At 33.9% G+C, this 27,686-nt stretch overlaps 2 protein-coding genes, 1 long non-coding RNA gene and 2 other non-coding genes across 6 annotated transcripts; 2 read left to right on the plus strand and 3 right to left on the minus strand.

The window, feature by feature from the left end:
- Positions 1-730: 730 nt before the first annotated feature.
- LOC127796276 (fimbrin-2-like) lies at positions 731-11,236 on the minus strand. The gene is made up of 14 exons (XM_052328343.1): positions 10,962-11,236; positions 10,652-10,822; positions 9,610-9,851; positions 9,297-9,468; positions 8,159-8,197; positions 7,887-7,955; positions 7,665-7,781; positions 6,247-6,458; positions 5,356-5,511; positions 4,808-5,007; positions 4,487-4,644; positions 2,297-2,393; positions 1,603-1,694; positions 731-1,114 (listed from the first exon to the last, which is right to left on the minus strand). Exons 1-14 carry the CDS (start codon positions 11,049-11,051, stop codon positions 929-931), a joined length of 2,001 nt encoding a protein of 666 aa, XP_052184303.1. The 5' UTR covers positions 11,052-11,236; the 3' UTR covers positions 731-928.
- Positions 11,237-13,264: 2,028 nt separating this feature from the next.
- Positions 13,265-13,337, minus strand: TRNAK-UUU (transfer RNA lysine (anticodon UUU)). Its single transcript has one exon. It is a non-coding gene; the product is annotated as a tRNA-Lys (tRNA).
- Positions 13,338-13,909: 572 nt separating this feature from the next.
- LOC127797741 (uncharacterized) lies at positions 13,910-16,176 on the plus strand. 2 transcript variants are annotated; one of them, XM_052330879.1, is made up of 4 exons: positions 13,910-14,597; positions 14,726-14,926; positions 15,431-15,604; positions 15,911-16,176. In XM_052330879.1, exons 1-4 carry the CDS (start codon positions 14,592-14,594, stop codon positions 15,962-15,964), a joined length of 435 nt encoding a protein of 144 aa, XP_052186839.1. In that variant the 5' UTR covers positions 13,910-14,591; the 3' UTR covers positions 15,965-16,176. The 2 variants fall into 2 exon arrangements, with proteins under 2 accessions (XP_052186839.1, XP_052186840.1); XM_052330880.1 differs by having other exon boundaries at positions 13,919-14,597; positions 14,729-14,926; positions 15,911-16,174.
- Positions 16,177-19,763: 3,587 nt separating this feature from the next.
- On the minus strand, positions 19,764-20,886 carry LOC127798174 (uncharacterized). The gene is made up of 3 exons (XR_008022347.1): positions 20,780-20,886; positions 20,369-20,629; positions 19,764-20,228 (listed from the first exon to the last, which is right to left on the minus strand). It is a non-coding gene; the product is annotated as an uncharacterized LOC127798174 (long non-coding RNA).
- Positions 19,871-19,942, plus strand: TRNAE-UUC (transfer RNA glutamic acid (anticodon UUC)). The gene has a single exon. It is a non-coding gene; the product is annotated as a tRNA-Glu (tRNA).
- Positions 20,887-27,686: the final 6,800 nt, after the last annotated feature.

Below are 27,686 nucleotides of genomic sequence, written 5' to 3' on the forward strand. Positions count from 1 at the left end.
AGAAATCTTTCTGGGAAAGGATGAAACTGATGAGTCAGCGTTTTCCATCCACCATCCAGTAGTATCATCATCAACCTCTGGAGTGGAAAAATTAGATAAGAAGAAGCCCTGGGATTCAATTTCAAATCAAAATTGACACATGCATGCCTGATAGGAGCTAGTACTACTGTGGAAAGGGGTGTCTCTCAAATAGCAAAAGAGGAACATGGTAGGACCAGCCTGCCCATGGGTTGTTGATAAACACCAATGCCTTTAGAACTAAGACTCCTTAACTAATCTCATAACTTGGGTTTATCAAGATCTTTCACATGCTTGTATTTTCTGGCTAGGAGGACCACTAAACTGACTTTTTGTTGACTCCCCACTATTTTCCTATTTTACTATGCCTTGTATATATAAAGGAAGGAAGAAATTAACATTTTGCCTTAAATAAGGCAATAGTACCCTAATTGAGTATGTTAAAATTAAGATGACAAATAATTTATGACAAAATAGTTTAGAAAAATTCTGTGATATTAAAAGGCAATAGTATCTTTCACACCATAAAGAGTATTTTATATAATGTAAAAGATATGTTATATAATATAAATACTTAAATTCACATTATCTAATTCATCATTTATGTTATATAATACTCACCTTACGTGTAAGGTAGAAAAACACTCTTTATATTGTACATAATATTAGTGTCTCGAAAATTATAAAACAATATTTACATTAAGCCAATCAAGTTTGCATTAGTATCATCAAATTTTCATGTATAATTACGTGCTTTCAAACTTAGGGAAGAGAGAGAAGAAAAGCCAAAAATTAAACTAGTGAAACATTGACATAAAGAAACAAAAGCAGTCGGTTTACAAATAAATTGTAAGAACTATCACAAGATACATTGGCATAGGGAACCTAAAATTGAGTGGATGATCAGTTTCTATCTATTCAAATTGTCATCTGTCGATGACTCAGAAGCGGTGTCGTCTGTTGTTGTGCTTGAGGTTGTCTCTGATTGGCTTCCACTCTCGCTGTCTGAAGCTCCGCATGGCCTCTCTTCAACAGGTTGTTTCAAGAACCAAAACATGATACTTGCTGTCAACGTGAGAATCATCTTTTGATTTACCTGACAAAGATGTGCCATTATTTATCAAAAATCCCAAGTCTGAAGGTGCGCTAGACGATGAGATTGTTCATCTCACGTAGGTTTTTTATAGGTCCTTAGTCAAAATGGAAAGGGGTCATCTAGATTTAGAGGTTACTTGGTTCAATAGAAGATCTTTGACTTTCATCCAAAGCTCTTGGGGTCACTTGCAGTCACAGGGGAGTGACGAAAAATCCTAAATCCATACATTTTAATAAAGTCTACCGGGCAGCAAATTAATAGACTTTAATTTGTTCCTAATCAGTCTTTTTGAATATCTTGGAGGTTTCCCTTCTTTATTAAATTGATAAATAGACCAACCCAAATTCAGCTGCCTTAGATGGGCCCAGCTGATTCAGAGTCATGTCCCATTTCCCTCACATGGCACCAATATCTTTAGATAAGCAGAATCATGATCAAGACAATAACAACAAAAACCATGGGTTAAAATTTCAGGATTTCGGAAGTACCTCAGTTATGTCTTCAGGCAGCAAAAATATTGAACATCCAAGTTTCCTTGCTATACTGATTATGTAGATTGCATTCATCTTTTTCTCCTCCTCTATACAGCCAAAATTTGAAAAAATAAAACAATCATTTTCAAACATAGTAGCAGCAGTATGAACCTAAAAGCCGAATAAATAGATCAAAAGGAATATATTAATATTGCACAAAATTCCATCTTGAATAATCCCAATGCAGCCATAACTAACATATATCAAAGCTACCCACTTTCTGAGGGTTCGAAGAGGGTCGTATTTGTACCCATCCTTCCCCTTGTATTTTCTTCAAAGAGGCTATTTGCCCCTAACCTATTGCATTTCAGTCAGGGAAAAAAAAAAACCTTACTGTTGCTAAGATACCTTGCCCCTCCCATAACTAACACATATATACCATTCAAAATTTTGTGGTAGCCAACCTAGAGGGTGAATCAGCACACCATTGAATGAGGTAATTACATTAAATTCTTTGCCATATACAAAGATCATATTTCTCCATCCTGGACTAACATTACAGCAACACATTCAAATAAAAGTATTTAAGTGCCAAACCACTAAACTCAGAAACAGAAAATTCAGAATACGCCTACAGCCAATAACTGATTTAAGGTAAACCCAAACAAACATTTTGATTTAAAAAAAAAATGTTAAGAAGAAGACATACCATTTTCTCCTTTTGTTACGAGACTCCAGTTAACTGCTCGAGGCTCTACAGCGCTTAGTAACTCGAGGAAAAATTTTCCATCTGACAAACTCTTATCCTGTAAAATTGAGATAGTAATTTTTCTATTAACTAGAATTGCAGTTGTTGCAAACCTTAGAAGCAAATGTCACCATTCTCCATTGTGTTCAATTTCTGAAGAAATAGACTACAGAATTGATAATGTGACTTGGTATTTCTTACATAATCTAGAAGTCATGAACAAGGCAGCAAAAACTTTGATGTGCAGAAAACATATTGCTTCAGAATCAGGTTAAAATGATCTGAATGTTGTCCAGAAAACTACAATCCTGTTACTGCGTTCAGCTGCAATGGATCAGATTTATGACCCATGTTCAAATACAAATCCTGACTTGTCAAATACAAATACATCCAAATTTATCCACCAAGTTTAATCTGGTCAAATTTCATAACATTAGTTATTCACGTGAAGCACAACTGTGTTGGCTTGATAGTGCAAGACCCCCTTAAAAATATTTGCTTCGAAATATTATTTAGTACATGGGAATCATGATTTTAAAAAATAGTGGAAGGTTTTTGTCTAACAAAATAACCTATGTTTATTGTTTACCAACAATTATCTCTAGAAGATAGAGAAGGAGAGCAAGATACGTTACCTCCTCTCTAGAAGCAATCTTATTATCTAGGTAAGTCAAGGTCTCTTCTGTTAATTACAGTGCATAATCATGTTCTTAGATTAGAGATGAGGAAGTCTAGTGTTAGGAACTAAAGCTTTATGAATAGAACACATCTTCAGGACATTATTTGTAATTGTTTGAAGATTACATTGATATCAGGAATTATGGAGTAAGATTTAGTGATATTAGATTAAGAGATTAAGAAATCTAAACTTGAGAGGTTCTGTCTTCTTGGTTGAAAAATTCTATATCTTGTACTGCAACTATGTGAACTTAAGTATATCTTAACATATATAACTTTCAGAACCTAACTCTTTGGGCTTGGGAAATATTGTCGATCTAATTGAGTAAGGTCAGAATACATTAAAGTTTGACTTTCTTACAGTTAGTGTTTATTGAGTATAGAATTGAATTCCAAATTTTTAATATGTGTACACGGACTTATATCTCCGATACATTTTAACCACCTAAAAAGCAGTTTTCTACGGTTGTTAAGAATTTTGAAATATGATGTATGTTATCAGTGATATCAGGTTGCAATGACAAATTCATGAACTTTTATCTAATTATTTGCATACACAATTTTGACAAACCACTTAAAGTCTATAATGTTTATTGAGTATACCAAACAAATATCAATTTTATCTCCTCATCCTATAAAAATATTCTACACCATGGGACTCCTGAGGAAGAGCCAAATCAACTCCCTAAACAGGGCTAGTTGGTGCCTTGCAGTTTGGTGGTCAGCTAAGGCTTGTCACCATTGTTGCCCTTCCCACCTAGAGGCTTTGGCTCATTATAGTCTGACTAAAAGATTTTGGGGGTACTAAAGTGACTACCCTCACAATCATAGCATGCCAGTTGGCATTCGAGAATGTACACCTGTTGAGATAACTCCTCAAATTCTAATTTGATTAGGATTAAATCTCTCAGATAATCCTTTATCAGATGGTGATTTTGATTAAGGATTAATATAGGTTTAGGAGACCTAACCTCCTTATAACTGTGATTTGAAGCCTATAAACAGGCAGACTTGGTCCAGTGAATGATGGACCACTCCCAATTATTTGTGGAGTGATATACCTAGATTATTGTGTTGTGTGTCTTGTGTTCCATAGCTTGATGACCAAAGTCCTAGTGTGTAGTGTGACCAGTTATCTAAAGACATGAGGTATGCTTGTTTGGTTTTGGTTAGTGGATTATTTCTTTGTGGTGGGATTGTGGACATAGGTTGTTGAGTTAAATCACATTAATTTTCTGCATTGTTATCACTCTGTGTACTCTACATCCTCCAGATTGCTTTAGTATCTATCTGAACCTCTTGCCTTTGGCATCCTCACTCCAACGACTAGTAGCATACAGAGTGCCTTTTTCACTCCACAACAGGAACTTAACAAACAATTACTAGTTGAATTTAGTTCTAGAAGTTAAAATTTACAGCCTAACAACATTTGTGATCACATAACATGACTAGAGATAGACGTCAACACAATACCTTGAAACTAGCCATATAACTCTGGTGCCCTGAACTCCTTACTTTGGAGTTAGCCCACTTTAAAATGTCAACATCAGTAATTTCCTTCCCATGGGAATGGAATCTCAAATTCTTTAGAAGTTGAAGTATGTTGTATCGCATCAGTTGCCATAGATAAGCTGAAAGTTAAAAGTTCAACATTCTTTATTCAGAAATTCTTATCTTATAGCAGAAATATAAAATATTTCAATTTAATTTATACATGCTGAGCATTCATTAAATATGTCAATGGATTGCAAGAGATCATAGCAATACCAATGATAAATACAATTGAGCACATACCTAATATCAATTTCTTGTTTCCCTGAACTATGTCATTCCCAGCAATGTTTACAAGGGAAAATTTCAGTTGTTGCCCAATCTTCACTACTTGGTTGCAATTTTCTACTTTTCTGAATGGCATTTTAATTGGAGGCTTGTTAGCAATCTTCCAATTAACAATCCCTGGTGACACTTTGTCAAGGGTCTCTAAGAGCAACCACCTGTATAAGGACTAATTTCTTTAAGAGTGAAGATAACATGAAGCAAGACGCAACTAAGCAACATTCAGGGGCAAGGACATTCTTCAATTAGTATAAATAACATTTAGCCATCAACATGCTTCAATTTTTATGAGAACATATTCAGTTTCCAAGTTTTTGAAAATTCAGAACAGAGTCCAACTTTTTGACACCATAATTAGGTTTTTATCCTCAATTGAGATAACAGATGAGCACCCCAGTTCTCCCTTCTTTTACTTTCTTCAGGAAGTATGTTCAAAGTTCTAAATTTTAAGTTCATGATTAATAGGAGTAAAGTCTGCTCTGTCTTACAGTCAGTAAGATACTTACCCATTTCTAAGATCTTCAAAGACATTGTCAATGTATGTTGAATTTCCAAGACTGTTTATCCAAAACCCAAATGCTTTCTCCTCTCTAGAGATTAATGCATCATCAGGTAGGCTTTCAAGAAAAGATATCTGCTTCGATTGGGTTGAAAGCCCATTCCTACAGATCAAGAAATATAGTCAGCATATCCACGAACCACTACTTAATAGCTAAAATATGAGCAAAAAGAAATTTTCACCATGCCAGCAAAATTAGCTCCTATCCATAAATAAGCAAATCTAGAATGGTTGATTTAGACTATGACAGCCCAATCAATCCCCCCAAGAAATGCTGCTAATGACTTTGTTATCATTAACATCATTGCCAAGTCCAATCAATACTTTGCATTAGAGGCGCTTTGATCTAAGAAATACTTTTAAACTACATTGACATATTTATGCAATTATACGGGAACAATGATAGAAAATTAAACAAACACACCTAGAGTCAATATTTCCTAAGGTAGATAAAGGCAAATCTTTCCATGAAAGTCAAAAGGAGTTAAAGCCAATCATATTCATATGATTGATTTAGTAGCAAAAAGGTGAAGAGACAGGAATCCAGAACACTAACCTTTAGCACGAATTCAAAATTCTATTCAGTTTGCAAATGTTTTTTTTTTTTTTTTCCTGTAAATGGCAAATTTTCACGCCTCAAAAAATGCATATACTGTAAGCAGACATGTTGAAACATTTTGACAAACTGACATGAATGCTTAAGTTCGCAGCTTTATGAGAGAGACTAAGATACTTTAATAAAGGATCATATCCTTCACAAGATTCCTTCCATGAAAGAATCAACAGGTAAACATTTTAGATGAATTTCATTGCATGTGTGAAATAGGCTCATTCTTACCTGTGCTGGAAGACATGCGCCACAAAAGCAAGATTCAGATTTGGAGAACCTTCCACAATATCACTTGCAGTTAAGTATCTCTTACACCCCATCTTATCAGCATGTTCAAGAACTAACTTCGCTCTTTCTAGAGGACCTTTAACAGAAAATATAGATGGATTACAGTGCTCAGGTGCAAGAATATTTAACAGATGAGCATAAGCCTCGGCATCCTGCAGGGAAAGGATATTGGTTATTCAAAAACTACATCAGATAAAATTACCAGTATTTATATCTGAGGCATGTCTTGTTAAAATAATTGAAGAAATATATATATAGCCATGACTACAAGTTGACTTGCTTTACAATGTCTAGCCAGAAACAAAAACAATCACTCAACCCAGCAAGACTTTGCCCCACTTACATGGGGTCAGCTGCATGGATGTATTTTCTCCATTTGGCTTTCTTAAAAGATTAGTTAAGGATATTGTCTCCTCTATTATCACTCAAATGAAAAGTGATAATCAAATTAAATGGAAGACTTCTTCAAGCACGTCTTGGATAGTACCAATGATATACAGTTGGTTCATACTATGACATGGCAAATAAAAAGTACAATATTGAAAGAATAAATAAGAACAGGAAAACAAGATTGTCACGAACACGTGTGAACATAGAATAAAATTGGATCAATGAACTAATGAGAAGTGCAAGTGCAACCATGAGACCTTCAAGGAGATAGACCATGTTGGTAGAACCTGCTAATTATCATAGAGAAAGTTACACTAGGTGCTTGATGTTAAATGATTGAATCTTAAACAAAAGTATTGCTAGGGGTTTCAACAAGGAAATTACTTTCCCCAGGATACCAGACCCAAGATTTCAACTCCTGTTAAGACTTGAGTTGGGAATGAATAACCTGGCAGTTTATTAAATTGTTATTTTCATACCTTGTACAAGTGATATTTGACTTCCTAGCACTATTTCAGTATAAAATAGAACTTATATTATCAGGTTTTTCAGGTTTATTTGCTTTATTTTATTTATTTATTAAGATTTGAGAATTCTTTCAGTTATTTATAGCTAATTCTAATTTATCACAATGAAGTACAGAAAGCTAAGTAGAATCATCACAGGATGTTTCAATATTTTAGCTTCAAATTACAGCTCAAGTGATTCATATTTGTATATCCACATCCTTGATCTATTTAAATTAAAGAGATTCAACAGTCAAAAAGTAGTGAGTTGGAATAAAGATTTTAACCACTACATGAAGGAAAAAGGGGCAGAAACCAGCACATGTTTATGCTAACAAATCTTTTTATAAGAGAAGATAAACTACAAAACATAGTTGCTCAAAAGTAAAAAAATGTCAAGTGATGGAAATGGGCAGCCACAAAAAAACTATCGTGATTTATTCTCAACTCACTCTCAGTTACCTTTATATCAGAAGAGAAATTTGTGACCATTTTGTTGTATCCTGCTTTTTTCAGCTGAAAATTCATCCACCTTAGTAAAATCTTTTCCGGTGGTAAACTCATCAACTCCTCTACATCCTAATATAGGAACAAGCCTTCATATTAGATAAATTGCAATTGTAAAACCATGAACTAGTAATTGCAAAAAGCAAAAAAGTTCAGATGAAATAAGTTTTCTTCCACCTTACTATCATCAACCAACTGCACCAGCTGAGGTGTTTTCTTTAAATTGAGGTCTGCTAGTAGTTGTATCTGAAATAGCCCAAGTTTAATAAATAAATTTGTACCCACAGTAAGGTAAAAGCTAAAGAACCAAACACTTAAATTGGGTTAATGGATTTCAAGTCCACAAAGTTTCTTAGCTAACCATAGAAGAAGTTGCACTAATAAAAGCTTACAATCATGGTATTGAAATATCTGTGAAAGGTTTGGATACATAGCTGAAAGAATCTTACCTTAATGATTTGCGAGATCAATCCCAGCACTAGATGCCTCTGCCAAGAACAAAGTATGACATAATTCTCAAAGCTTGAACTACTAGAATGAAAAAAACATGATAAGACTTATAAACAAAGGTCCCGAAGAAGATTCCTAAAATATAGTGCTACATAAAATAGAAACTCTTGCTAGTAAGCATTGAGTTGATGTGTGTTGGTTTGGGCAAGACTACGAATTTTGGACACATTGAGTTAAACCTACTCCTTCTCCTATTAATTGGAAATTCTATAACAATCATTACCTAATTTAACCCCCAGTAGATGGGGATGATTCTTTACGTACATTATGCTCTGGTTTTGTTCAGTTTGGATGGTAGCACAAAGCATTGAGCCACTCAATCTAACCCACATAAAGCTCTAAAAATAAAACAAAAAATGCACCAACCTGGTGCAAATTGTTAGTTGAAAATGATTTATCATTTAACCAAAAGCATAAACATGAAGGTTACTAAAATGCAGTTCAAACCAGAAGACAATGTCAGGAACTTGGAAAAGCTGGGCAAATAATAAAAATCACAACATTAAAAAATAGCCATAAGTATGTGAGACAACAACATAAAACTAAAGAAACTCCAAGAAATAATCTATCTTGACATAAGAAGAAAATACTTTCTTTGCAGGCCTGTAATTTTGGAGGCAAGATTCTATCAAAGTGGAGTCTCTGATGCAACATTACTTTGCTTTGCAGCAAATAACATCATATATATTTGCTTGGGAAAAGGCTCTTAAGTGAAATTAAAATCAAGTTGCTGGAAAAGAGTATTCCAATGAACGCAGCATATAAGAAATTTTTATATATGTAAGGAAGCATCGATATAATTTGCATTGGAAGCATACCCTCCTCCAACAAAATCCTCTGTCCCTATATTGACTACAGTATATCCAATTGCCTTGGAAGAGTAAGGCAGAGAGTATGATTTCCAATACAATATTACTTGGCTTTGCAGAAAATCACATAATATATATTTGCTTGAGAAGAGGCTCTTAAGTGGAACCAAAATCAAGTTGCTGGAAATGGGTATCCCAATGAATGCAGCAGAAAATAAAATTTTACATATGTAAGGAAGCATCGTTATAATTTGCATTGGATGCATACCCTTCCTTCAACAAAGTCCTCTGTCCCTATATTGACTACAGTACATCCAATTGCCTTGGCAGAGTTAAGGCAGAGAGTATGATTTTCATTCCTTTCCCATGGATTGAGCATTCTCTTAGTATTGATTGCCCGCTCATCAATTGTTCCAGGAACTGCCACATTAATAAGCTTACTGCATCAGAAACAAAAAAGAAAGAAAGAAAAGTTCTAATTATTGAATTCAAGAAGACAAAACACAAACTAAGTTACATGTGTTTATATATAGGTATTCAACTTATTTAGTTAATACTAGATCATTATCTAAGATGATCACCAGAGAAGAACCCCATCTTTTGCAATTTCAAAGAGATCGTTGGTTGAAGGATCTATTGGAAGGTATTTCTTCAAGAACACATCGTCTGCGAGGTAGTTATTGATATGCGCAACATATGATGCCTTTTCGGATTCACTAATTGTATGAAGCAGTGTGGATGTTGGAGACTTAAGGAATGCAGATGAATTCTTCGCACCACTGCCCATCTTTGCTGTTGCATGGGCTTGGAATTTCAAATAAACCTGCCGACACCCAAAAAATTCACACTCTTTAATTGCATAATTCTAGAATGCCTGCAGTATACATATTGATTTCACAACTGGTAGGTCAGCAGGAAAATAAAAGGCCAGCACAAATTGCAAAAATCAACCTCAAATTTATGCCAAGAAAACTGCAAGAGTTGAATTGCAAATATCTGAAAACCTTTGCCCACATGGTCCCAACTCCCACTAAACTTAGGAAAGAAAGAGAACAAAATCTTGAAATCTCACCTTTCATGTTGCTTAATGCTATGCTTGCAATTGCTAACCAGGATTTGTCAAGACAAAGGAAAATTAAATTACATGCATATCTTCTTCAAATAATCAAACGAAATTAAAAAAAAAATGTTTTTGACGAATATCTGCATTGAGTTTCTTCCGTTTTCCTAAAACAACAATAACACACCACATGTGGGGTCAGCTAAATGGATTCTAGCTCTTTAATCATCTCCATAGTTTCATTTTCCTAATCCAACTTCAAAACAAAATTTGCTTTTTTTCTTTAGTTACTTTATATCCTTTTTCACTTCTAGAATCCTAGTTCCAAAAGTTGAGTAAAAAATCCACATCGACTCAGCCAAGTAATTATTATAAGGTTACTTATTAGACGAACTTCTCTTCATTAGATGTCCAGAAAATGGATATAAGATCCATAGTACTCAATTTATTTTCTTGGCAACCAAATGGATAACTGAATTAATTATCAGAATATGTACTTCTGATGAAAAGAATACAAGACAATTTGGATTTGTACTCCGTGAGATAATCATCTCCAAGCTCACCAGGAGAAAGAGTTCGAAATCAACATCGTTGTCCAAGCTTTGATATGAATCTCGAAGGAAAGAAGCCCTCTCTTGTTCCGTGAGATTCTCCCCGACGTGTTTCAGTCTGGACATCTTTGCCGGCAAGTCGGCGAGCGTGAGACGGCCACTCTCTCGCCTCATCGTCATGAACTGCGACAAACACAACCGCACTCAATCGTCATCCACAGTTTTTACTCCGAAATAGAAAAAAAAAAAAAAAAAAAGAGAGATCAAGAAATCGAAGATTGGCACAGAGTAGAATACGAGCAAGAAGTTTCCAGAGACTCACGTGAGATTTCAAGCTCCGAAGCTCCACCTGCGTGAACTGGTTCTGCAGCCATGGATCTGACATCAATATCCCAACGTAACCACCAGCCATGCCTAAGCTAAGCAATTGACTCAATCTTCCTCTCCTCCGTCTCGAATATCAGAAACACGAACAGACTCTCTCTGTCTCTCTCTCCCTCTCCCTCTCACACACACACACACACCGTGCGAACTGAACAGAGAGAAGCCTGGCAATGTGGACGAAGGGCGAAGCTGTCAGTTCAAAGTGGTTTACGATAATTCAAATTATGACCAAATTGTCCCCGTGACTGTAATCTATCTGTATATAACCGTTATCTAGCAAGTGGCAATGCGGCCTGCTCTCTTTTTATTTATTTATTTTATCAGGTAAGCCCACAACTTTCCTTTTATTGCATAACTTAACATAAGCTTTCAAATTAACATATATGAGATATTACACGTGGGTTCACATTAAAGTGTGTGTATCTAAACCAAATGATTAATTACGATACAAACCAAATGCCAGAGCCTTTTTTGCTTAAACATCTAAATAAATATTATATTTTTTTTAAAAAAAAAAAAAGAAGTTTACATTTTGTGTTACCTTTGTTAATTTTAAAAAATGATAAAACAATTCTCGTTGGAATAGTCTCACACTGCGAGGTGGTGAGTGAGGGTGCTATATATAGCATTGATTTGGTTAGGAAATATTTCAATCTAAGTCCCCTGATGAGTACTTTCATTTGATTTTTGATGATTCTAGCCATTGATTGATTCAATGGGTTGAAGAAAAAAGAAAAAAACATAATTAATGATGTTGTGACTGACGTATGAGTTAATAGGCGCAGCTGCAGCTAATAAATGAAAGAGCACAAAATATTGGGTTTGGTTGAGTCTGCTCTTTTAAAAGTTAAAAGAAAATTCTTTTTATCTTTGCCAATTTCTTTTTTTTTTATTTTTTTTTAAATAAAAGAAAATAAAAGGAGGGCAGGCAGGAGAGGGAATGGCCCATTCTTACCCTAATTATGAACTTCCAAAGGTCTAATCATTATGCACCAACTTGATTAGCGAGTAAAAGTAGGGGTATTTTTTGTAATCCTCAATTCAGCTTCTAGGGGGAATAATTTATTAATCTTAAAAATGAAATTTAGATTGTGGAGTGGAATGGCCTGCATTTGCAAAAATGCAATAAACTAGGAAGAGAAAAAGAAAAAGGCCCAAGTCACGTGCCATGGAGGCCTGAGTTTGTAATTTCAAAATTTGTGGGCCCCCACGCAGAGAAAAGGCCGGCCTGAGTCCGGACGATTGAATTGAAACGGCCCCTCCCTTTGACGTGTGCTACTACTCGTAGTGATTTGAAATTTCATGATTTCTTTTATTTATTAATTTTGTGTAGACCGTTTAGTTTCCAACAAACATTTTTGTTGTGAATTGAAAGCGAGACTTTTTTTTAGATATTATTATATATTATATTATACTACAAAGATTATTTATCAAATTGTTCATACAAGGCAATGTCTGTGTTGAATGATTAGGCTTTTATTGGGATTATTCGTGTTTTCGATTTTAACAAAAATAAATAAATAATAGATAGAAACTTTATTTTATTACGTAAGGTAAGGAATCGAATCCATAATCTATTAGTATAAATTTTATCTTATAATGACTTAATCACTTAATTTGTGCTCTAAAGACATTGTTAAACTTTTTTTTTTAGCTTTTATGTTTGACGGATTTGGATTGTTGATTATTATTTTATATGGTAATTGCACGTAGAAACAATTTATTTATGTATTTTTCTTATAAACATGGCATCCAAATTCCACAATGATCTCAGATTGGTAATTATTTTTTATTGGATGCTAAAGTAGTTTTATTTTTATTTTTATGCTCATCATCATTGATGCTGATTGGGCATGTGCTAAAAGATACTACAATTCCAAGTGTATAATATTTGAATTATATTTAATTGGCTCTACGCTTTGTGGTTGAGTAATTATAATAGTAACGTTAAGATTTAATTGGTTTAAGATGAATGATACGAACCTTACTTTATCTATCATCTATATTTATTATTAATTATATATTCTATTATTATGTTGGAAATCTGAAACGGAGGATCATGCCAATTTGGGCTGGATCTCCTATGGGTCATGCTCGTGGGCCATACCACACAGCCCAACCCACTTCGCCACTCTTTTTAAATAAAAACAATACAAAATTGAAAGTTAAAAATAAATTTACATATTTTAAAGATGTGAGGATCCAATCGAAAACGACAACTCAGCAGGGCAAAATAGTTCACGCCGTCTGTGGGAATCGAACCCACGACCACATGGTTAAAAGCCATGCGCTCTACCGGCTGAGCTAAGACGGCACGCGCGGCTGCTGTAAGATGGATTTAATTATTAATTCGAAAATGTCGTTGAGGCCTCACGCAGATTGTGACTCTCAGCTCAACCCGACATTTAGGCTGGCCAAGCCCGGTTGCCTGCTTGCCTGTTTGCCTCGCTTGGCCCATTTCAAATTTAAAAATAAAAAAATTATAAATCTAAAGCATAATTAATTGGTTATTTTCTTGCTTAAGAATTCAATATGTTGCAATGCAGCTGAAAACAGGGGCAGTCCAGTCGCCAAGATCTTTATTATTTATTTATTTATTTCTTTTAAAACAAGATTGATTGATTATTTTATTCAAAACAAATCAGATCTTTCCCCAATACCCATTTTTCAATTCAAATTTCTAACTCAAAAATTAAATTCAAAGCTTTTTTAGTCTTGATGTTATGCAACTCAATTTTATGAATACACTTAAATTTATATTTTAAAAAAAGAAAAACAAAAACTTCAGCCACTAGATGGACTTGTCATTTTAGAGTCTAGACGCGTATGGAAGCGCGCACCTCCAGTTGTTTAATAAGAGAATTTATTAAACTTTTACTCTCTTCTGGACTGATCCCTGCAATTCACAGTACCCTCTAAACCCGGCGATAACTGCGCCGGTGTTGACCTCTCGGTGCGACCATCACTTATCTCTTCACCAATAGAATTAAATTTTACTTTTTCTGATTGAGCTCTGGCCATGGCAGGGCAGGGGAGCTATTGTTATGGGGTTTAAAAAGGTATCGTCTCAGGCTTAATTTGCACAGAAGGAAGCTACCTTTTATCTGTGTAATTGAATGGAATATACACTGATCCGATCAGCCAGAGGCATTTCAGCCTCCTCATAAAGAAGAAAAGGGGGGTTGAAGCACAAACCCCATTGTAAATAAAGTCTGAAAGAAAAAGCTAATCTCTCTTTCTCTCTCTCGCCTTACCTCTCTGTCCCTCTGTCTGCTTCGTACTGTGAAGCTTGGATATCTGGGTTCCTCTTTTGCCTTTTCCTTTTCAGTAGAATTCTCTCTCTCTCTCTCTCTCTCTCCTCTTTAAAAACCCACCAATAAACAATGGGAAGCTCATAAAGAAGAAGACCCATTTAAACACGCCCTAATCTTTCTCCCTTAGCCTTTATATCCACCCACGGCCGATTGTAGAAAAGCCAGAACAAAAAAATAAAACGATTTTGAAGTCTCTGAGGCTGAGAGGTCAATTCTCTAATACCCTATCGACTCTTCTTCTTCGTTTGGCAGCCATGGATGTGAGTTTTTCTCTTCTTTTTTTTTTTTGTTTTATTCACAGCTCTTGTACAAATTAATCTGCTGGTGCATTTAAAAGAGTGTGGGAATTGTTGATGAATTCTGTGGATATTTTGGTGCATTATGATAGCAGATGAGGAGAAGCCATGTGCCAGCTTTCGGGAGCTGGGATTGCGTGGAGGCGCTTCCCTACACGCAGTGCTTCGAGTCAGCGAGGCAAGCCGGGCTGCTCCGGTGCAGTTACCCAGGAGATCGGGACTTGTACGTCGCCGGCGATTTCTATGAGACTGATGTTCTCTCTCCAGCCATGATTGTCGTCCCTCGCCGAAGAGTAAGGACTTGTAAATCATTTAAACTTAAAATCTCGAAACAGTTGCGCTTAAACAGACTCTGCTTCTCTTTTTTTTTTTTTTTTTGGTTTTATGGAGAGATTGCCTTTTGAATTATTAGCAATGACTTATTTATTCAAGCCATGAGCTGTGGTTAAAATATTTTAATTAAACTTGAGAACATAATTAATTTATAATTAGAGTCCGGCCTGCACTTGCTGCAAAGTAAAAGGATAAATATAGTTGAAGATTAGTATATTTTAGATAAAATTTAAATATAGTGATAATTTTTTTTTTTTTTTTGGCTTTTAAAACGGGTGTTTACTTAAATTATAAAATAAATGTTTGTAGTACTTTTTTAAACGGATAAACGTACTTTATTATTTAATTAAACATAAAAATATTTTGAATTAATTATGAGAAATGAGAATTCAATTTCCTAAACTAGATCCTTAATATTTTAAAATAAAATAAACGAAACCTAAAATCTTTTTGTATTTTTGCAGGGAAAGGTTCGTTACCAGAATGCGAAAGACGGAGGAGGAGGAGGAGGGCAGCAGGGTTGGGCGGTGAAGGAACCTCCGAGCCCACTTCCATCGCCGCCGGGAAAAGCTCCTAAGGCTGTTGACGAAGATCTCTACAAGATCTCGCCGGCGCTCCTCCACCCACACGTCGGAAAAGTCAGTTTCGCCGTCTCCTTACCCACTCCTCTCTTGCACCATTCATTTGACTGTAATTTGAAATTTGAAATACAACAAACAAACAAACAAAGGAAAAAAAAGAAAAGAAAAGAAAAGAAACACAAAACACAATAATAATAATAATAATAATAATAATAATAATAATATAGAAAATATATCTACAGTTATAACCTCTACTCTCTCTACGCATGACTTGTGTGTTAAAAACCTCAATGAAGTTAGTTCATTTATGCATATGTTTAATTTTTAATTAATAAGTTTCTTCTTTCTTTTTTTTTTTATCAGAAAAGAGGATGGAGCTTCTTTTCCAGTTGCCTGCTGCCTGGCTGCGCTTCATGAATCCTGATATATATGCACACGTATACACACATATATACACGTGTGTTTGTGTGTGGTGGTGTTAATGTGCTTTGTGTTGTAGTAGTGAAAGGCCAGAGAGCTGGCCGGGCGGAGAAGATAATCTGTCGTTGTCAATTTGTTATTATATTACTATTATTATTATTATATGATGATAATGGGAGAATTAATGGTCTGATCTTCAACTGTGCACTCAGATATCTGTTTGATAATTTCTAATTTTAATCCGTGCGTATTAGTCCATAATTAAGGATCTTTTAAGTTTTATTTTAACTTACCACCATTTTTTAAAAACATTTTTAATCATAATGTGGCTAAGTAAGAGAATCGTTGATCTAGTATTACTGTTCTCTATGAAGAATTATATATGCATCAGGGTGGGGAAGCATATATGTTGCTATTTTGATCAGATGATTAATATATCACAAGACTTTTTAACTATTAAATGTAACTTTTAATCCCTTAATTAAAATTTTGATATCTTATTTTAGTTGTTTTTCATCAATTTATATTTTTGACGTTACTCTTCATTAAAATATAAATTACACCGCGATTACAAGCATGTTTAAGGGACAAAAGATAGATAAATAAGCAAATTTTATAAACTTAATACATAAAAAGGTTCTTAAACTATTAAGAAAAATAACCTTTCACCACTTGGCCCGTTCAAGACCAATCTCGGCCCTTCCCTTAGGCCCAATCTCGGCCTTTCCCTCTAACCCAATCTCAGCCCCTCCTCAGGCCTGACCTTGGCCCAATCTGATCTCCTTTCTGGACCCAATTTTGGTCCAACATCGGCTTATCACGGCTTCATTGCAAATTCACTGGATATTCGCGCAGCCGTCTTAGATCCTATCTTCATTAATGACGGATCTCATCCACATTAATGAGCGTCCCATCATCACTATGCTACCACCTGGGAATCTTTATCGGCGCCGGATAGCCAGTCCCATCACCTACAAACGCACATCTTATGCATGTAGGAGGATATCTTCTCCTCCTATATCAACCAGCTCTGTTAAGAGGCAAGATATGATCTGACATTTGATCTACTGATACACTATCGTATCTTACTCTTTTACTCAATCGTCAGAGTACTTGTAGGTGCTAGCCGTCCTTCGGACGGATCCATCGTCGGAGTCCGCGCCCCGCCTTCGATCGTCCCCCTATTTGGTCAAGAAAGAACACCACTCAATTCAAATTTTGACATATTCTCTAGTTCAATTATTTTTTCATCACTTGAAGTCTTTCAATTAATTGAAAATTAATAATTCAATTAACAATGATAAATAAGACTACACATTAAACTAAATCTTTACACATAATTTCTTATATTAACCACAAAAACAAAATAAAATAAAAAAACTCAAATCTCTCAAATCCTTAACCCATTTTATTTCCACCCTTTCTTCTTTATTTTTTATTCTCTCTTATGTTCATCACTACCATCATCTTCATTTTTTTGTTTTTTGTGTGGCCAATACCACCATCACAACCACTCCTCTTTTCTCGTTGTCCGTCCACCACAATACTAGTCTCTTTTTTTTTTTTTTTGTTGTCTTTTGTTTCATCTTTCATTTTTGTCTCACTCTCAACCTTTCACCACCGTCACTATCTTCCTCTTCTTTTCATGTTGCAATTCACCATCACAACTACTCCTCTTCCTTTCCAAAAAAAAATAAAATGAAAAAAAAAAAAAAAAAACTTCTCTTACAACACAAATCCACTATATGTTTTTGTTTTGCCAGCCACCGCCATCACTAAAGTAAAATAATCCAGCTGATCACCACTGCCACAAATCGCTTCTGTGCAACCAAAAACATCTATCAAAAACTCCACCTACCACTCCATCACACTAAAACTCACTTAAGAGAACATCCAAGATTAAATAAATTCTGGATAAAACACAATTAAAAATTATAAAAATTCAAAATTGCATATTTTGCCTAAACTTCATTCATCAACGAAAACAATCTCGATAAGCACAAGAATTGTGATCTTAAAAAAATAAAGTAGACCTCAAAAAAAAAAAAAAAAAAGAGAAATCACATGCATAAAATAAAAATTGAATCAAGATCTTGACTTGTCCAAGACCTTAACTGATCCACTACACCTAATCACATAACTATTGCTCAAATAGATAGGTAGAGAGAAGGGGAGAGAGAGAGAGAGAAAGAAAGGGAGCTAGTTGTGGTGGTGGTTGTGGAGGTTTTGATTGTTTGAGATGAAACAACTAGTTATAGTGGTCATGGGTAGTGAGTATAGTGATTTTGGTGTTTGGGAGAGGGAGAGAGAGAGAGAGAGAGAGAATGGGGGGTGATAAAAAAAAAATTTATCTTCTTGATAAAATTTAGAGTTTTAGTTGTAGTGATGACAACAGGTAAGGATAGTCAATACTAATGAACAGTTCATAAAAGCAAGTAGGGCAAAATTTGATGGCAGGCTGGTAATAAGGTAGTAGTAGTGGTTGTAGCAAGTGGAAAGGCAATAGTGGATAGAGTCACAAGTTTGAAGTTTAGATTTTTTTTTTTTAATTTTTAATTCACGTTGACTCCAATTGACTTAATACATAATAGTATCTCTAAACTATTAAGAAATGTGGCAGCTATTCAACTAAAATTTTAACATATTTTATCCATCAATTTTTTTTTTTCATCAACTTAATTCTTTGGCATTAGTCCCCGTTACACAGACACGTGCCCGATATAAACATGTAAAGACAACTTAAAGTGACAAAAAAATAACTAACAAAGAAAATATGTTAAAATTTTTGTTTAAGATTAAAGGTTACATTTTCAGTAACCCTGTTAGTATTAAATCTTTTTCAAAAGCTTCTTTCTTTTCTTTTTTTTTTTTTTTTTCCTATTAACTTTGGTGGTTGTGTGATATAGAAATTAATTGATCCAACCAGGAGCCAACCAACTCGTATCAAAGAAGAGATCACTGTTGCTGATCTTATTCTCCATCTTCTCCCCACCTTCTTTTTTACTTGGGGTGACATCTTATACAGGAGTGGGGCTATGACACTCACTTCTTGTCTGGAGGGTATTGGATTATAATGGTGAAATTAGAAGGCATTGGCCAACGTAAGTGAGTTGCATACCCCACTTTTATACGAGACGAGACTTCATCCCAATTTCCATTCGGCAACTGAGGTGCTACTAAGACGGACCTCCAATTGGAGGTTTCGGAAAACTGTTTCAAATTGCAGTGCCGATAATCGGGAAAGTTGTTGGCTTGCATGTGCGCTCTCTCTCTCTCTCTCTCTCTCTCTCTCTCTGGGACACCAAGTAGGAGTGAGTGAGTTCATTTATTACTTCTATGAAATTTCTGTGTTTCTTTATTGTTGGCAAAAGGTTTTGTTAATGGGCTACTAATTAATGACAAATTATTAAATATCTTCTCGACTTATCCATTAAAATCATTTAATAAGCAACATGACTAGACGCAAAAGAACCTAAGCCCATTATTAGACTTATTATTACATACACATTCCCGATTTGTTAATGGGCCACTAATTAATCTTTGAGGTAATGCAATCAGTTAAAAGATTTCTTCTTCTATTACCTTGAAACTGATCATAACAATGAACATCTTACCCTCTGTGTGTGTGTGTGTTTTAGAAATTACAGTTACAAATTTAATTCTTGAATTTGAATTGAATTCTTATTGTTGTCGATAATTACTATTATAACTTAATTTACAATACTAAGTAATTCGATTATGATTCTAATTAATATAAATTAAAGTGAATATCTAAGAAGATGTGTGATATAAAAAAATCGCTGAGCCATCTATTTATCCAACTATTTGAGCTCGGGAGTTGTGACTGATGACAGGATATTAGTTACTGTATATTTAAATCTAAAATAATAATTTGTGCAACAATCCGTTGTCGTCCAGCGGTTAGGATATCTGGCTTTCACCCAGGAGACCCGGGTTCGATTCCCGGCAACGGAAGGGTTTGCTTTTTTTTGGACCTTTAAACATTTCGTACATCGGTGGATGAAGGTCCCATTTCCATCGAAAGTTCGAACAGAGCAATAGTCTGCTTTTCCTCAATGGTCGAAGCGTTTTTTTAGCTGCGTAATAGTTGACGCTGTTATGTATGTTTACACATTCAGTTATAACATCTTACCATAGCGATTGCGAGTTTCACGTTCTCTCAAGTACATTTGCTCTGCTTTGACAGAATCTGACGCCGCTCCGATCTCGGCAATCTTGACATTTATAGGGTCCAAATGTTCTGCAAATTGATGATTAAATTCAAAAACCATCCGGAAGAGAGGAGGAGTATATGCTTAGTTAATTAATTAAGAAGTATACTTCAACAAAAATGAGCCAAGAGTACAAATGACAATTCATTTTAAATGATCTGGAACATACCATTTCTGGCAAGATCTTGGTGGTTTGGGATATGTTCGGTGTGCATGTAGAAGGATACAGTGTCCGGAATGGAACACAGGTTGAGGAAACAGAATTTGAATATTCCAACTCTATATCTGCGGAGCCTTGAACTCGAATTTCTCTCCGGATGATCCCTTCGCCGAATGTACTTCAATGCCAGCAGGAGACCTCACCTTACCTGCTTGTAGTATTGTACTCGTAGAGTTTCCAAATCATTTCACGAGACACATTTTCTTGAATCTATTGGATTTAAGAAGTAGAAGACCGTTTTTAAAACCGAAATCATGGCCTAGCATTCAACGTCGAAAGAATCCAGAAAAGGAAGATCAAGATTTCAAAACTAATGACTAATAATGGACTGCAACGAGGAGCGGTGAAGAAGAATGTTACAGTGAAGTCGATGCCTGGCTGATGAGGCGAGTTCCAGAAGGCGTGGCGATCCACGAGAACGAAGTTTCCGGTTACGGTATCGCCTTCATACAATACGTTGTCAAAGATACTGTTAAGAATGTGTGTAGCTCAAGCATTTTTGGGTCTTTTATAAATAAAATGGGCCATGGGCCATTGGTGTCTACAGCCCAAGCCCAAGTCCAAGTCCGTTTAATGGAGCATTTCTATTCATTTCAGTTTTGTCCCTTGGCCCGCATATATATTCTGAAACTTCATTTTTTTGCAAAGAGATTGAAATTGCAAAAGAAGCATCGTGAAAACCTTAACTCGCTTTCCCTTTCTTGTTGTGTGATTCACTATAAATTTGAGAGTGAGATCAGTAGGAATTGAGAGATTGGGGTGATGCAAATATTATAGCCTATGCCTTAAATATAAGTGATTCAATTGAGTTGAGTGAACATGTAAGCTATAATGATACTTGCAATAGTAAGGACATGGTCATTTGGCTTAAGGCAATGCAAGAAGAGATGAATTCTCTTCATAAGAATAAAACATGGTCCCTGCTAAGGAGACCAAAAGATAAAATGGTAATAAGATATAAATGGATTTTCAACAGAAAATCATACATTCCGGGGGCTAAATCGACTAGATATAATGCAAGGTTAATTGCCAAAGACTATTCCCAAGTTGAGGGAATTGACTACCATGAGGTGTTCTCTCCAATAATTAAACACATCTCTATAAGACTAGTATTAGCTATAGTCGCTCTTTGGGATATAGAATTAGTGTAATTAGATGTCAAGACAACATTTTTACATGGAACCCTTGAAAAAAAAATTTATATAGATCAACCAGAGGGCTTTGTGAAAAAAAGAGAAGAATAGATGATTAGCTTATTGCAAAAGTTCTTATACGACCTTAAATAATCCTCAAGACAATGGTATAAGAAGTTTGATGAATTCATACTTAGAGAAAATTACAATAAGTGTAATTTTGACCATTGTGTATATTATAAGGAATTAAGAGAAAAGCACTATGACCTTGACAAAAGGAGATCCCTATCTAGTTATGTTTTAAAGTAAGTGGAAACTTAATAAGTTGAAAATTTAATCTACAGCATATAGTTGTTCTTTTCACAATCGAGACAAAATATGTGGCCCTAATTGAGGCCATAAAAGAAGCCATTTGGCTGCAAATGATTACCCAAGAGCTTGGGATGGCTGAGCAAATACCTATAGTTTATTGTGACTCACGAAATGCTATACACCTCTCTAAAAACAGTGCATTTTATGATAGGACTAAGCACATAGATGTAAGGCTTTATTTTGTAAGAGATATGATTGGCAAGGAGTAGGTGATGGGTGTCGAATTCAACAAATAATAAATTCTTGCTCTTAAAAATGTAAATTGTGATAGTGATGAGCAATGTTGTATCTATAGGGATTGGTTAGATCTATTTCTTTGAAAACTTAAAATAAATAGAAGAAACAATAGGGAGGTTTTGAATTTTGAAATTTAAACAATTAAAAATAAAATATTATTCTAAATTAATAAGACAAATCAGAATATAAAAAGATTAAAGTAATCAATAGAAACGCTTCCGGTAGAAGGGATTTTATCCACCAATGATTATGACATTGATCATTGATCCCAAAGTCACTAATTTTCTTTGAATACTTGGCCTTAGAAAGAACAACAACCTCTGTTCATTCAATGTTTCCCTTACTTTTTAGTTAATTAAAACAAACTTTTCAATTAACCCTTACCTTCAAACAATCCTAGAACAAGCTCTCCAGAATTTAATTCAAAAGCAACATTAAACTTTGTGGAAACAAGACCAAATCTGACTAATAAACACACAAGCTTGGTTTATTTAATTCATCACATGTACTCCCAAGGAATTGAACTAAAACTTGTCCATAATCATCAACCCTAGTTGCTACTTATGCAAGAAAGACCAAACAATTACGGATTTTGTATTCAAGCTAGCAATTGATCATGCGTCAAGAATTAAATAGCAGCCGTCTATGCAATCAAAACATACAATCATAAACATTAAAATCAGAAGATACATGAATATTCAAGAGAAAATTAGATTGCTGATTAGTGGTTAATTTTGTAAAAAATTTATTATAATTATACCCTTCTTTCGATCTTAAATATGGTTTAAATTAGATATTAATATATATTTTATGGTTATATGTAAATTTAAATTGAAAGATGAATGAAATGAAGTTCTAAAATAAATAATAATAATATATAAAATTATATATAATACATATATATCATTATATGCATGCATGTAATATATATATAATATAATCTAATATATATATGTGCCATGTGTAATACATAAATATAATATATAATTTATTAATAACATTAAATTATTTTTATTTTTTTTAGGCATGAAGAATTCAAGTCCATGAAGAAATCAAACCCATGAAAAATTAAAGCCCAATTTGAGTAACCCATGGAAAATATTATTTGGAGAAGGCCCAAGGATTATTTTTAATCCTAATGAAGATTAAAAACCAATTTATAGAAATCTATTTTTATTTTTTATGTGAGAGCTTTATTAGGTGTGTTTTTTAGCTAAAATCCATTTAACTATTAGGTGGATATTATAGCTAAAATCCATTTAACTTTATGAGTGCTTTATTAGGTATGTATTTTAGCTAAAATCCATTTAATATTAGGTGTGTATTATAGCTAAAATCCATTTAACTTTAAGTGTGTGAGTGCCCATTAGATATAATTATGTCTAATTGAATAATTGAAATTGTGTGGTTTGTATTGCATCTTGTGGCCTATAAATAGCTCACTTGATTGCATTTGTAAGTGTGATTATTATTCTTGAATAAAAGTTTAGTTGTTTCCTTATAATTCTCTCTTTGAGAATTGTTCTTGTTCTTTCTCATTTTCTTTAGTACTTTCTCTTATAATCTTACTTTTTTTTCTTTCTTCTTTTAAATTCTTATGTCATTTATTATTACTTTATTATTCACCGCCTAAATGGCCGGTTAATTTGTGCCTTTAAATTTCTGTAATTTTAATTCTTGTCATTTAATTATTCACCGCCTAAATGGCCGGTTAGTTTATGCCTTTAAATTTCTGCAATTTTAATTCTTGTCATTTAATTATCCACCGCCTAAATGGCCGGTTAGTTTATGCTTTTAAATTTCTTGTCATTTAAATTCTGTTATTTAAATTACGTCATTTAAATTTCTGTCAATTAACTTTCAAATAAAAATGAGTAGTTAAATCTAATCTTGGGTTAAGGCAAGGACAGTGTCCAATGCCAATGATTCCCAAAGAAAGCTGCGCTTTAAATAAGTAACATTAATTTAAATTTCAGTATGAGTGTGTATTAATTATTAAAAAATCACTAGGTTTGGATTGGAGCGTAAGCCTAACTTAGAGCTTTCATGCCATGTATGAGAGTTACTAGAACTGGAAACGCTATCATACCCAAACCCGGATGATTAATTTAGTTGTTTTGTATATTAATTGTAATTGGATTTATGGTAGTTGCTTAAATTAGAATCCCGCATATCATGTATGGGGATTGCTTAACCTAGAACTATCATCATCTCTAATTGCATTTAATAACAAACCCTCATATCTGAAATTAAATTAATGTTGCTAATCTTATATGCTAAAATTTGGGAATCAACGGGTTGGTACTGAAATTGTCTTAACTCAAGCACTATCCAAATTCATATTTTTACGTTTAATGTTTATTTCAATTTTTGCCTTACTTTATTTTCTAGTATCTGTTGTCTAAAAAACAAAACCATAAAAAATCTTGTTGTCAATTTGTCCAAATGCGTGTGCGTGTGTGTGACATTCTTTTTCTTTTGCCATAAATAAATCTCTCAGTGGACGATCTGGATTCATCCAGAAAATATAAATTTAAATTTGGACTACAACTGCACTCGTACACTGGCGAGTATAAACCTCTCACTAAAATAAAAAAAATATAAAAGTTTTATTATGATTTGTTTTTATTGTGTTTTAATTGCAGGGTGAGAGTGCAGTCAATTGCAAATAAACTCAAAAAAATCTCACAATGTTCTTCATCATGGCTTCAAAATATCTTTCTATTGAAAAATCAAAGTTTAGCCACACATAATGAGAGAAAGAATACAAAAAGAAGAGAAAATATGAAATATATACTTCTTTTTTCTCTTAGATGTGCTTCTTTGCCTTTTTTTCTTCCTGGACGTTCCCCCTTCTCGAGCTTGGATTAAGACCTTAAATAGCCCCCAACAAAGAATCCAAATCAGTCAAAGAATTAGGTTTCCTAGACTCCCGTAGCTTATGAGCCCGTTTTGGGTCAAATAAAAAGCTTTTTGGGCTTCGGCCTCTTCTTAAGAATTGTAGTTCAGAATGTGTAGATGAATTTATCCTTTCCTTTTGAATCACTTGATTTGGACATCATAAGCTCAAGTTATGCTCTTTTAAAGATTTAGTGTTCTTGTAGAATTCTAATCCAATTAGGATTTGACCCAGTTTTTCGGCTCTAATGTTGAAGCAATATTTGGAGGCCCAAACTAATTCGGATTTGGACAAATAATATCATTCTAGAAAGCCCAAGAAGTCATTTACAAAAGCTCTGAAGACCTCATTCATGTTCTTGAACTTCAACATGATCAAAAATCTATAAAAAGCCTAAAAGGTCAAAATATTAAAAAGCTGAAATTTTCTAAATAAAAGTCCAATTTATTCTAACTTATCCAAAATTGCCTTAACCATAAAAATAAGTATAAATTAGCACAATAAGGCATAAATCTCACCCAAAAGACTATATTTAAGAGAAATAAATATATGAAATTATGCACTCATCAATAGGTTAGAGTTGAGAAAATTTCAAATAAATCTAACTCTGCTAATATGCTTACTAAGCCTATTCCAACTAGTAAGTTTGAATAAGCATTAGAGTTGCTCAATGTCTTGCCAACTTAGCCAATGGGTAATACAGGTGTCTTAGTTTTTCCATTATTAAATGTTGAGTCAAGGTGGAATTTAGTAAGAATACGTGACTCAAGCATTTTTTATTCTTTTATAAATAAAATGGGCCATGGGCCGTTGGTGTCTGCAACCCCAAAATCCAAGCTCAAGTCCGTTTAATTGATCATTTCTATTAATTCTAGTTGTCCCTTGGCCCGCATATATATTCTGAAGAATTGGAAACATTATTTTTTCATTTTTTTTTGTAGAGAGATTGAAATCGCAAGAGAAGCATCGTGAAAACCTTAACTTGCTTTCCCTTTCTTCTTGTGTGATTCATTGTAAATTTGGGTGTAAGATTCGTGAGAATTGAGAGATTGAGGTGATGCTCTTGGATTGAAGAACTTGTATTTCATTGGTAAATTCTTAAAATTGTTGTATCTATATTTACGCAATATAATGGATCGATTAGGAGCTCTAACCCTTGCCATGAATAAGATTCAATTAGAATCCAAACGCGTAAGTTTTTGTGTTCTTTTAATTTTTATTGACTTTCGCACTTCCTTTTTGTTGAGTGTTATTTTGCTGAATTTGATTTGTGCTCTTGTTCACTATTATTATTTGTTCCTTATATTTTTTCTTCTTGTTGGTTTTGTTTACATATGTTGAGGCTAAGAACAACCATCAACAGATACATTCCAGATTTTCTATGGTGATTGATAGGGGCGATACCTCTTTAACAAAGCTCATCAGATCTAGACTACCTAATAATAATACAACTATCCACATCTTTTAAGCTTAATTTCTTGTGTAGCTTCCTCGTCTCTATTTAGATTACGCGCTATCACTTATGTTCTCGTCGAACTTGTTTCAAGGTCATTACGAGAGAAATAAATCAAGAATGTATCTGGGTGATCAGGATTTTTTTTTTTTTAAACTGTGTTTACTGGCACTTGTCAAAGACTACTCCTAGAAGAATACAAATTTTTTACATCCCTTAGAAATTGATCCCACATTAATAACCTTTAGCATGACTTTACAACCCCGTTCAAGTGAATTATATATCCATTTCCATTTATAAACCTTCCCCGTGTCACGGAACATACTATTCTTTCGTGTTATATTATATATATTTTACATTAAGAAATTATTCATTAAGGTGACCTATATTCAATACAAATTTTATAACCATAGTATTTTAATAACATTTTATATAAGACTTTGCCTTTTTTAATGATAGATTAGTTTGTTAAAATATTTTTCTAATCTTAATTTAAAGATTAGAAAAATATTTATCCACACATTAATTCCAATATCTTAAAATAAAACCTTGTCAAACTACGTTGGCGTGTAAGTATATATTAAATAAATAAAAATATATATATACTTCTCTGATCAGGGCACAGTCCATTATTGGAAGATCTAGTAAGCACTAGAACTATGTAGAATGTTCACTCATTGGGGGGAAAAAAACAAAAAGAAGAAGATAAGAGAATAGATTAATTTAATAAGTTGTTGGTTCTTTCTTTCATATTGCACTATAACATCTAGTAAATACAAGAACATTGTAGACTTTATTTTTCTATTATTTTCGTTATTTAATATTATTGTTTTCACGAGGGGATGTGGCACTTGTTATGGGAGTGTATCAAGGCTAGCTCTTGCCAATATTTTTTTATAAGGAAAAAGATATATATATGTTTTTTAATGTTAATTATTAAATAATGAAACGTACCCATAATTTCTTGTTTAAAATAAGTGCAACTAGCTAGCCAGGGAGTGTGTGGATAAGGTAGGGTGGGGGCTCAGTTCCAGAGACTCCACGACCACGCGTCCCATTGCATCTTTAAATTAATTTTTTTTTTAAAGATTCTTATCTGTTAACTTATTATATTATTTTTTTAGCTATTGATGAAAATTTACTGGAATTTATATATATATATATATATTGGAT

Source organism: Diospyros lotus, chromosome 3 (assembly GCF_014633365.1).
Source record: "Diospyros lotus cultivar Yz01 chromosome 3, ASM1463336v1, whole genome shotgun sequence".
NCBI lineage: Eukaryota > Viridiplantae > Streptophyta > Magnoliopsida > Ericales > Ebenaceae > Diospyros > Diospyros lotus.